Source organism: Charadrius vociferus, unplaced genomic scaffold (genome assembly GCF_000708025.1).
Source record: "Charadrius vociferus isolate BGI_N301 unplaced genomic scaffold, ASM70802v2 scaffold251, whole genome shotgun sequence".
Lineage (NCBI taxonomy): Eukaryota > Metazoa > Chordata > Aves > Charadriiformes > Charadriidae > Charadrius > Charadrius vociferus.
In genome coordinates, this window is record NW_009646963.1 from 1089958 (window position 1) to 1102967 (window position 13010).

At 41.2% G+C, this 13010-nt stretch overlaps 1 protein-coding gene across 1 annotated transcript in view; it reads left to right on the forward strand.

The window, feature by feature from the left end:
- The window catches only part of POLDIP3 (polymerase (DNA-directed), delta interacting protein 3), a 38157-nt gene extending 25149 nt beyond the window's left edge, over positions 1 to 13008 (forward strand). Inside the window, exons 8-14 of the mRNA XM_009895266.1 lie at positions 3018 to 3405; positions 7705 to 7800; positions 9583 to 9765; positions 10680 to 10757; positions 11392 to 11521; positions 12344 to 12410; positions 12774 to 13008. Coding sequence (XP_009893568.1) covers positions 3018 to 3405; positions 7705 to 7800; positions 9583 to 9765; positions 10680 to 10757; positions 11392 to 11521; positions 12344 to 12410; positions 12774 to 12948 — 1117 coding nt within the window. The 3' untranslated portion in view covers positions 12949 to 13008. The remainder of the gene's footprint in view (positions 1 to 3017; positions 3406 to 7704; positions 7801 to 9582; positions 9766 to 10679; positions 10758 to 11391; positions 11522 to 12343; positions 12411 to 12773) is intronic.
- Positions 13009 to 13010: the final 2 nt, after the last annotated feature.

Sequence of the window (13010 nt, forward strand, 5' to 3'; positions counted from 1 at the left end):
CTGCCGCTGCCCGGTGCGCTCTGGCCCCGGCAGGGCAGGCCCACCCACCGCCTCTCCCCTGCCTTTCTCGGGCCCTTCTCGTTTCTCCCGAGATTCCTGGCACAGCCCATCGCTTCTGTAGCGCCTCCGACCTGCTTCTCCCCGCTGATTAACTTAGTGGTGCTCCTAAAGCCGGGTTCAGCGGGGCCTCGGTACCCTCGAGCCCCCTCGGTATCTGGGCAGCCCAGGCGCTGCTGCTGGGCTGTAGCTCTCCGTCAAGTAGCGCCCTAGAGGCGCCCGGTGCCCCCCGCGGCTCCCAGATGCGGTGCGTTGATGAGCGGCATGGTGCATTGTGGGATTGCCGTGGGAGGTGTAGTTGTGCCACGGGGAGCTGTAACTGTAGCGAAGCTGATGGGGATCCGCACAGGCGAGGCTTCAAGGATGCAGTGGCTTCGTCAACATTGCGCACTGGCCCTTGGAAGCTGTAGACTCTGTAAGCATAGTTAACGATAACCTGACAGATTGTTTGAAATGCTTGTGTGGACGTGGAGTGTGTTACATATTAGCTACAAGATTAGACTCTTTGTGTGTCTCCAATGTAGGCTGGGCCATTTACTTTAGTGCAGCTGTTGGCAATTCTTATCTGGCTTCTCCTTTGGTAGTTTTTCATCTTTCTTTTTGCTATAGTCTCTTGATGCTTCTGAAGATCTTGTCCATGGATTTCTCCCCATCTGTGTTAGTTAAGTGTGCTCCCTTTTTTTGTTTGTTTGTTTTTTAATTTAATGGTCATTGGGGAATCTTAGGTTTTAACTCTTATATGTCTAGAGTAGTATTTTGAAAGTTATCTGCTAAGGTATACATGCAAAACATTCAAACGCATATTTAAATCCTAGTCTAGACAAGGCCTTGTCTTTGTGCTTTCATTCATGTTATCCTGCATATTTGGAACAGTCTTATGCTGCTTAGTATGCCAAGCACCTCCTTTCTCCTTTTGCAAATCCCTCCTTAACTCACTCCTTCCAGGAATTCTTTCTGCTTTTATTTGCCGAACAATAATCCCTCTGCAGCACTGTAAGAATTTTTGTGCCTTGCATTTCTCTTGCTTCTCATGTTTAGCTCACTTTATAAATTTCTGAGTTAGCTAACTTGACTTTGTGAAGGCTGGATAAAATGAATAGAGTTAAATCATTATATCCATGCTTTTCAGTAGCCTAGGTGAAATAACAGGAAAATCTTCACCTATAAAGTGTACTAATCCACCAAGTATTCAAGCCAGAGTTCTGGAAAATGAATTACACATTTGAGATTCCCTTTTATTTCAGGTGCTGTGGCACAAAATGCATGAAGAGAGTTGCTTACTGGGATAAACATAAGTCTTCAGAGATGGTGTAATCTTCAGTATAGAGTTTCCTAACCAGTTTCGTTAGTTCATGTCATTAACAGTTTTAACTAATTCTGGCTTAAGTGCTGATACATACGTTTCTGGTTTTACTCTGACCTCTCATGCTCATTAAAAAGAACCACTCATCAAACCCTCCTGCAGCACCTTTCAATATAGCTAAATTAATGCTTTTTAAAATTGCAAGGGAAGTCTTGTTTTGTGACTGTTGCTTTATGGGTACTGTTATTCCTCTGTATTATTCTGGATGTATTTTAATAATACTCCTGTTTCATCTAGCTAGCGTGCTTTGGTTGTATGAGAGAGCAGCTGTAAGATTCTTAGCTTGGTGACGAAGGGGGACCCTAGTCCTAGCTCTCCAGTTGTCTGGACACAAGAATGAAAGACAGAAATGGAGGTTCAGTCTTTCATCTCTTTTTACAGATCTCTCCACTGAAAGTACGTGACTGTAAATAGCATTAAGATTGTAGAGTTAGATCAGGAAATACTGATATACAGCTGTAGGAAGAATTCATATTGCATTGTCATTTGAATTTGTGATGTTTGTCTTTTGAGTGTTACAGCAAATTCTAGATATCTACTTTTAGACTTTGTGATACTGGACAATACATCTCAGAAAGCATGTGAACACTGTATCCCTCTAGCTTATTTTGAATGTTAAAAAGCCAACTGCAGGAATAATTTCCAGTACCTTAAATTTAAAATTTCTCTTACCACTTTGTCATCTTAAAAAAAAAAAAAAAAAAAAAGAAAATAAAAAACATTAAATAATACTTAAAGGAGGAACTGTATTAAAAAAATTAGACAAGCTATTTCCTTTTAGGGGGATTTTGAAAAAGTGAATCAGACCTGTAACAAGAAGCTAGTTTCAGCACTTACTACATAATGGGCTGCTTCTTAGTAATACTTGCTTACAAGTACAAATGCTGTCCTTTCTGTGGGCTGTTATCTTTCTATGCTCAGTATTGTGAAGTTGATGTGCTTAAAAAGTAAAGATCATTGGATGCAGCAGTTCTGTTAGTAGATTAAAGAAGAGGCAGTGATGTTAAAAGATAATTTGACTGATAAGTATTCTTGCTCGCAGTTAACCAACTTTGAAACTGGTGGCTTTGAACTGAAATTGGTACTGGTGTTTGTGCGTCCTAAAATCCAAGCCTGTACGCTCCCACAAATCTGAACTTGTTGCCTAGAATTCTTGAAATCACATCTAATTCCACGTTTCCTTTGTATCGGGACATATTATTTTATTACAAAAGATGCTTTAGGCAGACCTGCTCAGTCTTCAAGCTAGAAAGTCTGTTTCTGTTCCTCTTTGTCTTCAAAGGTTTCCCAAAAGTACCTTAGTTGTTGATGAATTTTGTTTAAATGTAGTACGGACTTACCACAGCTGAAATGAGAGTCTTTACTTAAGTTTGTAAATGTGAGCTTAAGGATGGATTTTGGAAATCAGTTCCTTAGCTGTTTATGCAGAAAGTAAAATCCAGCATAAAACAGCCTAAGAGCTCTACTGTTGTATTTGGACATCTAACCTGAGTGGATTTCTGTGCAGCAATAATGAGCTTTTGTTTGCAGCAACACAGATACTTTTAGTGATACAGTATCACATCTGAAAATGTCTGAAACTTTATTTTTTCCCCAGGCTTAACACAAGGCCAGTGTTTGGAGGTGTAAGATCTCGCATTGGGGTCCAGCAAAATATTCTAAACAGATCATCACCAGCTGTCAGCTTCCAGCGGACATTTGATGCTCGACAGAAGATTGGACTCACTGATGCCCGACACAAACTGGGGGTTAAAGATGCTCGTGAAAAACTGGTTCAAAAGGACGCTCGGTTCAAAATCAAAGGGAAGGTGCAGGATGCTCGAGAGATGTTGAATTCCCGTAAACAGCAAAGTGTTGCTGCTGAAAAGGTGACCAAAGTGGTGGATGCCAGAGAGAAGATCAGCTTAAAAAGGAGTGCTCCAGCTACTATCAGCCCAGCTATGGGGACAGTAAATCCAGCTGTGAAAATCACCAAAACTATCCAAGTAGGTCAAGCGAGCCACCTCTGAGCCCCTCAGTTATTCTGCAGCAGTCCAGTAGAAATGATAATACACGAATATGTTCCCATGTTTACAATAGAAGCAATGGTGATACAGTTAAGTCTAGCCTGTAGGGCAGGATTCAGAGCCTTTTGGGTGTCCTTCCAGCTGCTTGAGGCTTTTTGTAGAATCCCAGCTGTCATTTAATTCTTCATTTGAATTTTGGGTGCAATAAAATCTAAAGCAGTGTTCCTGTCAGCATTAAAGTAGTTGTCTTGAATGGTTAAGTAGTCTCTTTCCTACCTAAATATGAAGAAAATGTATGCATTTTTTGTCATTCTTATACCATCCCTCTTTGCAAGTCTGTGGTAGATTGTCCTGTCTAGATAACTGGTTTGTCTTAGTGGTAGGTAACAGTTTAGAATATACAGCTATGTTTGTATCTAAGAAGACCTAAAATTCAATGAGCCTTTCTACAGTTTCTCTATTTCTACTTGTCTGGTTTTCAGGAAAGCCCTGGCTTCAGGGGTTGCCTGATTACATATTGCATTTCTGCTGAGGCTCAAGATTTTATTTCAGTTGCAGTATGATCAGTTAGTTGATCACCCTAATCTGCTGTTTTCCTTTGACGATTTTCTGATTTCACTTTGCTGTGTGCACAGTAACTTGATTCTTAGCACAATTCTCGGAGAAACAACTACTATTGAACTATGTGTGTTTTAGGTACAGTGGGTAGAGTCAGAAGAGAAGTTTCCAGACTGTCAGGATTGTTTGAGGAGTGGTATTATTCCTCATCTTTACAAACATGTAACTGAATTTCTTAGCCTACCTCTTTGATTTTCCTTCTCCCAAAGATCAACAGTGTGCTTACGTGTACCCAGAAAATCTCCTATTCTCATCTGTTTGAAAGACTAGATGAGTCTGCTTTCTGTTCAGCTGTGGGTTTTGCTCAAGAGCATCAAGCATATTTCTTTAAATTAGCCTAGGAAATTTTCTATTACTCGGCAGGTTTCCTGCCAGACTGACCTAAGAAAGAGAAAGGACTCTTGTGGCAGTAAGAAGGGCTAATCGCAGAGCAATAGAGCAGTCTGTTCAGTAGTCTTTAATTAGTAGGGTAATTAGTACTCATGCTGTCCTAAGCCATATCACCACCATCAGCCATTAGGAATCGAACATTTTCTGCAAAGTTTGTAGGAGTTAAAATAGTTTCCAGAGACTTAGCACAGCAGCAATTTGTTCTGACCTGATTTTTTTTTTTGTATGACTTGGTTTGACCTATAGTACTTTCTGTTTGTTAGACAACATAGTACAAGAAAAAATATTGTACAATATAATGGTGATTAAGACTGTAGACAAAACCATGCACATGAGCAATTATCTAATAATTTTTTTAAAGATGTATACTAAAATTCTAAATTGCCCATGGCCTTCCTCTCTTCCCAAATGCAGGAACAGAATCAAACTAAAGTATCTTGATCTGAGATGCAGCACGTATCTCTAATGTCCTGTACAGTGGTCTTGTTTCTCGTAAAGGAAGGAAAAGTCTTTGAAACCCAAAAATTTCCATAGCTCTGGTGGTATTTCCACAGGATAGGCACCCTTGTTTCTGAATTGATTAGCAAATTGAAACATGAGGGTGCTGTGGTGTAAGTTACAGTCTAGAGAGAATGCAAATCTGAAGATTTTACTGCCTGTGTGTATTATTTTTGTAAGAAGACCCATTCTTTTTGCTAATGGACAGCTTCCAGCTTTTTAAAAAGCCAAAGGGCATTTTTGAGGGAGTTGCTGCTTGATTTCAGTTGCTGATTAGTACAGCTACATTCCTTGACTACTGCTGTTGCGGTTTCCGTGTTTCATAGGTTAACAGGCTGCAGCAGGGTCAGCTACACTACCCCGTGCATCACTTAGTCCAGTGCACCTAATTCCAGCTCTAGTGGGAAGGGACAGTATATACATCTCCTTTGAAATGGAACTAAACTAAATTGTGTTGTGTCCCAGCTTGTTGAAATTGATGGAAATGGGTATCTTTGGTTCCCTTTAGCATGAAAGAAGAGAAGCTTACTGGCTGACTTACCCCATTCATGGTTTCGTACTGGCAGAAATGTGGATCTAGTCAGTGCTGGCAGGGCTGGAGTTAAGTCCCCTTCCCACTAATCTTGGACTAAAAATCAAGTAATTTAAATCAGTTTCTCTGCATGGCCTTAAGCTTTGATTTCTTCGCTTAAGTGAGGCTATCTCATATTGAACATATTGCAGGAAACATAGGTGTTCTCCAATAGCATTATCATGGTGATATGTTTCAAGAGCAGGAGAATTGAGTTTCATTGAAGTGGTCTCAGGGTATCAATTAACATCCCCAGTCTTCTAAAATGGGAATCTGGTGGACTGTAGCTTTTAATGCTTTGGTTCTTTCCCTCTAACTGTAGCAGAAGGCTCCAGTTCCTGGACACTCTCAATGAACTGCTAAATTGAAGTATTTAATCTGAGGTACACACAAACAGGTGTGTGCCCTCTTTATGCTCTTTCTTGTTACCTTTGGGGAGGAAGGAGGGTGTCCATAAACATTTGCAGGTGCAAAGAAAGCTTCAAGTAGGAAAGAAAAGAGGAATGTTTGGAAGTTCTCTAACAGCTTAGCTCCCTGTTCTCATGTGGTTGAGATACTTCATGGTAATTGAGGTTTTCATTTAGTCTAATTGATCTTGATTCCTTGTATGTTACATGTTCCCAGTTTCTATCTGTATGTGCTAATGTGTTTTTTTTTTCTAAAGACTGTGACCTTTAGTTCTATCTTTCTGTAAATTTCTTAGTGACACCACATCAGATCAAGTTGTTGGTTGTTTTGATTCACCATCCTGCCAGCCTCTTCAGAGAATGGATATGATTGTACATGCTCAAATGTTCTACAGTGAGGTGGGAGAGGGTATAACCTGCCTGTGAAATCCCAACTGTGGGTCCCTGCTGGAAACCTGATAGTGAATGATGTTAACTGTTATTCTGATGTACTATCAAAGTTGCCATATCCCTTATCAGGCAGACTTTTGAGGAAAACCCTAGAATTTGTGCTGTCTCTTCTGGAATTCATTTCAAAGGCCTTTGTCACAGCCCCCAGCCATTCAGCCACCTTACCACCTTGGATTCTTTCAGAGAAGAATTGCACATTTTTATTACTTTATTTTGTGTGTGTATACATAAAGCATTATATGAAATACTGGAAAAGTGACGTTTGCCGTATCATGTCCTGGGATTTTTTTTTTGCCTTGATTATGGTAACTTTAGCTATTTGTGCATGTTATCTCTACATTGACCTGCTGCCCTCACCTATCCCAGATGCTGTCACTTAAGGAAGTGTCTTCATTATTCTGACCTCATCACTGTAAGCCTTGAAACTATTTCATTTGTCTCAAACTCAAGTCCATTGTCCTGATGGCTAGAGTTTTTCCCAGTTCTTTTATTTTCTGTTTTCCCTCTGTTGTACTATCCCTTTTGGTTTTTCCCTTCATAGCATTTCTGTGACTGAAACAACTTTCCTGTTTGTAAGCCAGAATCTTGCTGACTGTGAAAACCCACTTATTTTGCAAGCTGTCATTGCTAATTCCTCCATTTTTATTCACCTTTCTACTCAATTAATGGGAAGCTGTTCTCAGTTGTGACTTATGTTCTGGGCAGTGCTGTATGTGTATAGACTTTTTCTTAACATTATTTACAGTCTGACAAAATATTTGTGTAGGAGTTCGCCTCAGTATTTTAAGGCAGGGCTATGAGTGTTAAGTTGAACTGGGAAATTAATTATTCATTCAGTAAACCACCTAGTGCAGTGTTTTCTAGTGCCAGACGGATATGTGCTGTGCTGAGGAAAGTAGGCTGTTCAAAAGGAATGTTTGATTTGGATGTATTCGGCAGGCATCTGCTTAATTTTTAAAAAATAATCATATGCACAGGCTTCAACTTTAAAGGTAGCAGAGTGCTAAAAAGCAAGACACTGAGGCTTTATTCCATTAATGTGGTTTCATCAGTTCTGATGAGGTCTAAGGATTAGAGAAATCTGTATGTGGTTTCAGTACACCTAGGGAAACAGATTTACTGTGGCATTTTTGGAAAAGTGGTTTGATCATTTGTACGCTGTTTTAAAACGGACTTGCATACTTTCAGCTTTGCGTCTCTAAGCTGCAAGGACCAAGAATAAAATCCAGTGTAGGCATGTTCATTACCTGAAGAAGGCTGGAGGCAGGGTAAAACTACTTATTTTGGAAATGATTTCTAGATCAAGTGTACCTGCTTGTAAAGTATTACCTTGCTTCTCTTCAGGGTCTGTATGACATGGAAGATGATGATGAAAGTGTCTCTCCCCTTACTAGCAAACAGATGAAAATCACCACCACAAACAGTTTCCTGCACAACGCGGTAAGGGATTATCTGAACAGTCCCCACCACGCCATGCTCACATTGGGTGGACACACAGGCTGCAGCTTTACAGGGCTTATGTTCTTTTAAAGTATGTAAACGATGCTTTCTGCTGAAATGTTTGCTCTTCACCCCACCCTTCCCATTGTGCCAATGCTTCTAGGGACAGACTCCCTTTTAGGCTAACTGTGGTTTTATAGGCCTTTTGCAGGCAGAGTGTGTGCTTTCTCCCTTGCTGGCAGATTGCTGCATGTTAGCTCTTGACTTTCTTCTCAGGGAAGTGCTTTGAACCTATCTTGTTATTGTTTGAGCAGGCAAGCTGCTGGACATCAAAGCAGGAAATGTCTTGCCATGCAAAAATCTTAGCTGGCAGCTCGTTGGGGAGTACTGATGCTCTGGAGAAGATTAAATTTCCACACAGACAAATGTGGGGTCCTGCTCTTAGGATGGGATAACCCTCTGCATCTTAAGTAAAGAATTGACTGGCTAGAAAGTGACTTTGTAGGAAAGAGGCTGGTGGTCCTGCTGGGTGATGTACTAAGAATGAGTTAGCAGTGCATCCTTGCAGCAGTGAAGGCCAACTGTAGATTTTATATTAGATCATAGCTAGCAAATCAATGAAGACAATTATTAGTTTGGCATTTTGAGAATGCACCTGTAGTACTGTGCCTATTTTGGGGCTCTGTGATACAAGACAGACCCTGATAGACTGGAACTAGTACAACAGGGTGGTCAGGGAGCTGAGGTGAGTGTGAGAGAGCAATGTCTCTTAAGGCTGAGAAGAGAAAGCTGTAGTGAGATCTGTCCGTGCACTTTCACTGCCTAATACACCGTCATGAAAAAGGTAAAACCCAGGTCCTTTTCAGGAGTGAACAGGGAGAAAATGAACCAACAAATGTGTTGCAGCAAAATAAAATCTAGTTAGATATTGGGGGGAAGTTCTGCAATTGTCAAAGTATCGGTCAGCCTCTGGCACAGGGACCCAGAGAGGTTGTGGAATTGCCATTCTCGGAGGCATTCAGAGTTAAACTGGATGAGGCCATGAGCCAACCTGATGTGTCTTTGAAGTTAGCTGTTTCAGACATGAGGGCCGGACATGGTTTTGTCCTAAATTATGCTGTAGTTCTAAGAAAGCAAATTAATGTGGTTTTACCATCACACAGGCAGTTCAGTGCAATGATAATCCCATGTTTTTTTCTCATGTGGGTATTCAGAATAGAGCTCCTGGCCATTTGTGATCCTGAAAATCAGCCTTAAGGGTTTGGTTTCTTTTTTTTGCAGGAGTAAATGTGTTATCTCCAGTATTCACAGCACCTGCCAAGCACAATTCTTTTTTTTCTGGCTTTAAACTCCCCAGGTAGTTCCAACTAGAAGGGTTACGCTCCATGTCTTTGCATGCCCTAGCTTGGTGTTTCTGAAGAAGTATTGCTGTTTGTACTAATGCAGCTCAATCTTAAGGAGTAATCTTTGTGTACAGTTTGTAAAGTACTTGAAAATCTTTGGATAAAAGGAGCTTTTCAGATTGCATTAGTAAAGTTCATTTAAGAAGAGTATGAAACCAGTGAGGGAAGTGCTCTTGTGGGATAAACATATGCACAGAAACTTCAGTTGATTTTTGTCTCAAAGCCAAAAGTTTCTAGCACTGCAGTGATTCTGACACCAGGAGGGACATGCAGTTCTTAGTGCATGCTAGTATTGCTTTCCTGCTATTGGTGCTTGAAGAGGAGGGATGACGTTTGTAGCCTGCAGCTTTCAGAGATACTTTATTCTTTCTTTCTGTAGGCTGGGCTGAGTGGCAATAAATTCTCTTTGTCCAAGACTGTTCCCCTGACTAAAGTGGTCCAGAATGATACGTACACAGCTCCGCCTGCACCTCCCTCTCCTATGCGGACGAAGGCCTTGACAAACATGTCCCGGACCTTAGTGACAAAGGAGGAGCCTCCAAAAGAACCAGCACCTGTTGAGGTGAGCTCAGGGAAGTGGGAGATGCTTTTTATAGAAGTCTCTGAAACATGAAACCTGCTGTTCATCAGTTAGGCAAGCAACTAATTTCTGCCTGCCTTCCACCATTATTTCTTGGATTCCATCAAGCTTATTCTGATAACTGCAACCCATGTCCCAAGAACTTGAAACCTGTCTAAACATCCATTTCCTCAGTGTTTGAGAGATGGGAAATTCTCAGTTAGTGCATCTTGCTTCTCTCAACTTTTTTATCTAGCATGGGAGCACATGGTCCTGGAGGAATCCATGTTACAGGGAGGTGACAGTTGCTGTTTGGACACTTCTTGGAGGCTTCTACGTCCCTAGGAATAGTGTTTTAACACTACTAGTTACGTTGTCTTCTGTCCACTCCTGTTAGTGAGGAGAAAAACAGGATTCTTGCAAATACAGCTTCTTGCTGTCTGTATTAGACCTCCTGGGCAATTTGTAGATAACCTGCCTGGAATTGCTTTGCCAGCTGCCTGGTGTTGGGTACAAGTAACCCACGAGGTTTTCCCAGGCATGTTCAGTTCGGCATGCTCTTGAGGGACTGGAGCCATATTTTGGGGTTTGCTGGCTGGTGTAGAGTGCAGCAGAGACACGCACTTAAAAGCTGTGTATGTATGCAGAGAAAGTTCATGTTATACTTGGGAATGAAAGAGAAAAGTTACTTTAGAGATAAATTAGCATGGAAAAGGGGCTCCTTTTTACCAGCAGATGAGTTGGGCTTTTGTAAGCGTTGATACTTCCCTGTACTAGCTGGTAGCTCTTGCCTTTGTGTGCATGTACAGGCTTTCCCAGACATCCCTTTAATAACTTTCTTTTAATGCTTTCTCTGCTGTGCTGTCTTGCTTGCTGCGTTTTTCACCTTTATGTGATGCATTTGTTTGTGTTGGCAGCTGGCATTCAGTCCTTTGGAAGGCACAAAGATGACCGTAAACAATCTGCATCCTCGAGTCACAGAGGAAGACATTGTTGTGAGTTTTGTTTACTGCCTAACTGTGGATGAGTGTTACTTCCTTCCCTTAACCTACCTCTTTTGATAAATCACTTGTTCTATGGTGAATGCAATGAAGAGGAGTATAACGTGGGTTTGCTTTCCTTGCAAAAGCTTTGAAAGTTTCGGGTTTTTTTATTTTTTTTTATTTCGTGTTTGTTCACTATTTAAAAAAAGCGTGTGCTTAAGAAGTTGGGACAAAATAACCATTTCTAGGGTGTACTGAGATACCTGACATCACTTAAGAGTTCATGACAAATCACGCTTGCTGTTGTCCTCAAACTTATACCCCCATCCAAATTATCTAGGCGCTTCCATTCTCAGCAGGCTGAGAACAAGCCTGGTCTTCATGTGTGACAAACGCCATAGAATACTGGCCTTGAACTTTTCTGCTTGTGTGGGTAGCAATATGGAGCTTTGTGCAATTTGTATTACTAATGCCAAGTACTCATACCATAGCAAACACAAAATGAGACAAGTGGCAAGATTCTGCCATGTATTTACTAAGGGGGATGGATGGTGCAATTAGGAAACTAAGCCTTTCTTGCTCAGTGTCTTTGGCTGAAGTGGTACCTTTGATGTGACCATGGTCGTGACTAACTCTCTGCCCTCAGGAGTTATTCTGTGTCTGTGGTGCTCTGAAGCGAGCCCGGCTGGTGCACCCTGGAGTGGCTGAGGTTGTATTCGTGAAGAAAGAAGATGCTATCACAGCGTATAAGAAATACAACAACAGGTGCTTAGATGGTAAGTTTGAAGCCAGAGTTGCATCTAGGATAGATAAATCAACAAGGACTCTTCTACCCCAGCAGAGAGTTTTAAAAGCATCTCAGATGCTCATATGCTACCGAGAGAGGAAATGCCAGAAAATCACTTCAAGAGCTAGACAATGTAATACGCTGATATGTAACTAGCTGAATATATGCACAGTTTATTTAAGGGAAATTCAGAAAAAGATTTTCCTAGGAAGAGAGTGCTCAAAACTAGAGGTGGGGTCCCGGTGATTCCTCTGGTCTAACTCCCAGACTAAATTTCTTTTGTTTCTAATCCAGTGCTAAAAGCTAGATAGTCCTTGGGAAGGCGTTACTGGTTTACAGAATAGTTGTTTGCAAAGTACAAGTAAAAATCAGACCTGTAAAACAGTTAGTATCAGCTTATCCATAAACTTTGAACAATGCAATTGTTCATCTGGATCCACCTGCAATGTTGTTACAGGCTCAAATTAGTTGTTAATTTTTAGCTGGAAATAGATGCTTTTTCTTTCTCTAGATGACTGACTTGTTACGAATGTCAGATAAGGAGTAGACATCTGAGAACAGGAGATTATGTTGTCTCTGCTAGGGGTTTTGTACCTATATGTAATTTCTTAATTTGAGTGAGTCTTACATGGTACTGAATGTTTCAGTGGCTCTTCTCTTGCTGTGACTTTGCAACAATAGGTGTATCGACTGTTCTTTGTCGTGTTTCCCAAGCCTGTGGAACTCTGTTGCTTGCACTGATGTGTGATATTTCTGGGGTCTTGCCTTTCCACCATTCTGATGTAAGGACTTTTTTACTGTGTTTGTTTAGGTCAACCAATGAAATGCAATCTTCATATGAATGGGAACGTCATCACCTCAGACCAGCCTATATTGCTGTAAGTGTACTCTGGATGGGGGGAAGAACCAAACGCATTTGTGGGTTCTGTTTCGAGGAGAACCTGAGGGGAGTAAAACTGTTGACAAATTATTGTCCCATGAATATTATCCTTCTCTTCCTCTCTGTGGTGCTCTACGATGACCTGAGTGAGGTATAGCTTGCCTCCATAGTGTTCCCAGCCTGGAGGCTTGAAACAAGCCTGAGATAGGGAAGTTTTCTTGTGAAGAAAGCATATTTAAAACCTCTATCTCTAATATTGGGAAGCAGGCAACACAGAGAACAGTAAATGCAGACACATTGTTAAACTTTATTTCATAATGAGAGGTTAAATACTGCTTCTTTTTTTTTTTTAATCCTCCAGCCGATTGAGTGATACCCCTTCAGTGAAGAAGGAAGGGGAACCACGCCGGTCAAGTGCAAGCGCCTCCTCAAATCCCCCAGCTGAGGTGGACCCTGACACTATCTTGAAGGCACTCTTCAAATCCTCAGGGGTCTCTGCCTCTGTGCAGCCCACAGAATTCAAAATTAAACTCTGAGAAGGGGAAATGAGCAGTGGACTGGAAAACTCATTTAAATTGGGGAATGAGAAAAGTGCAGG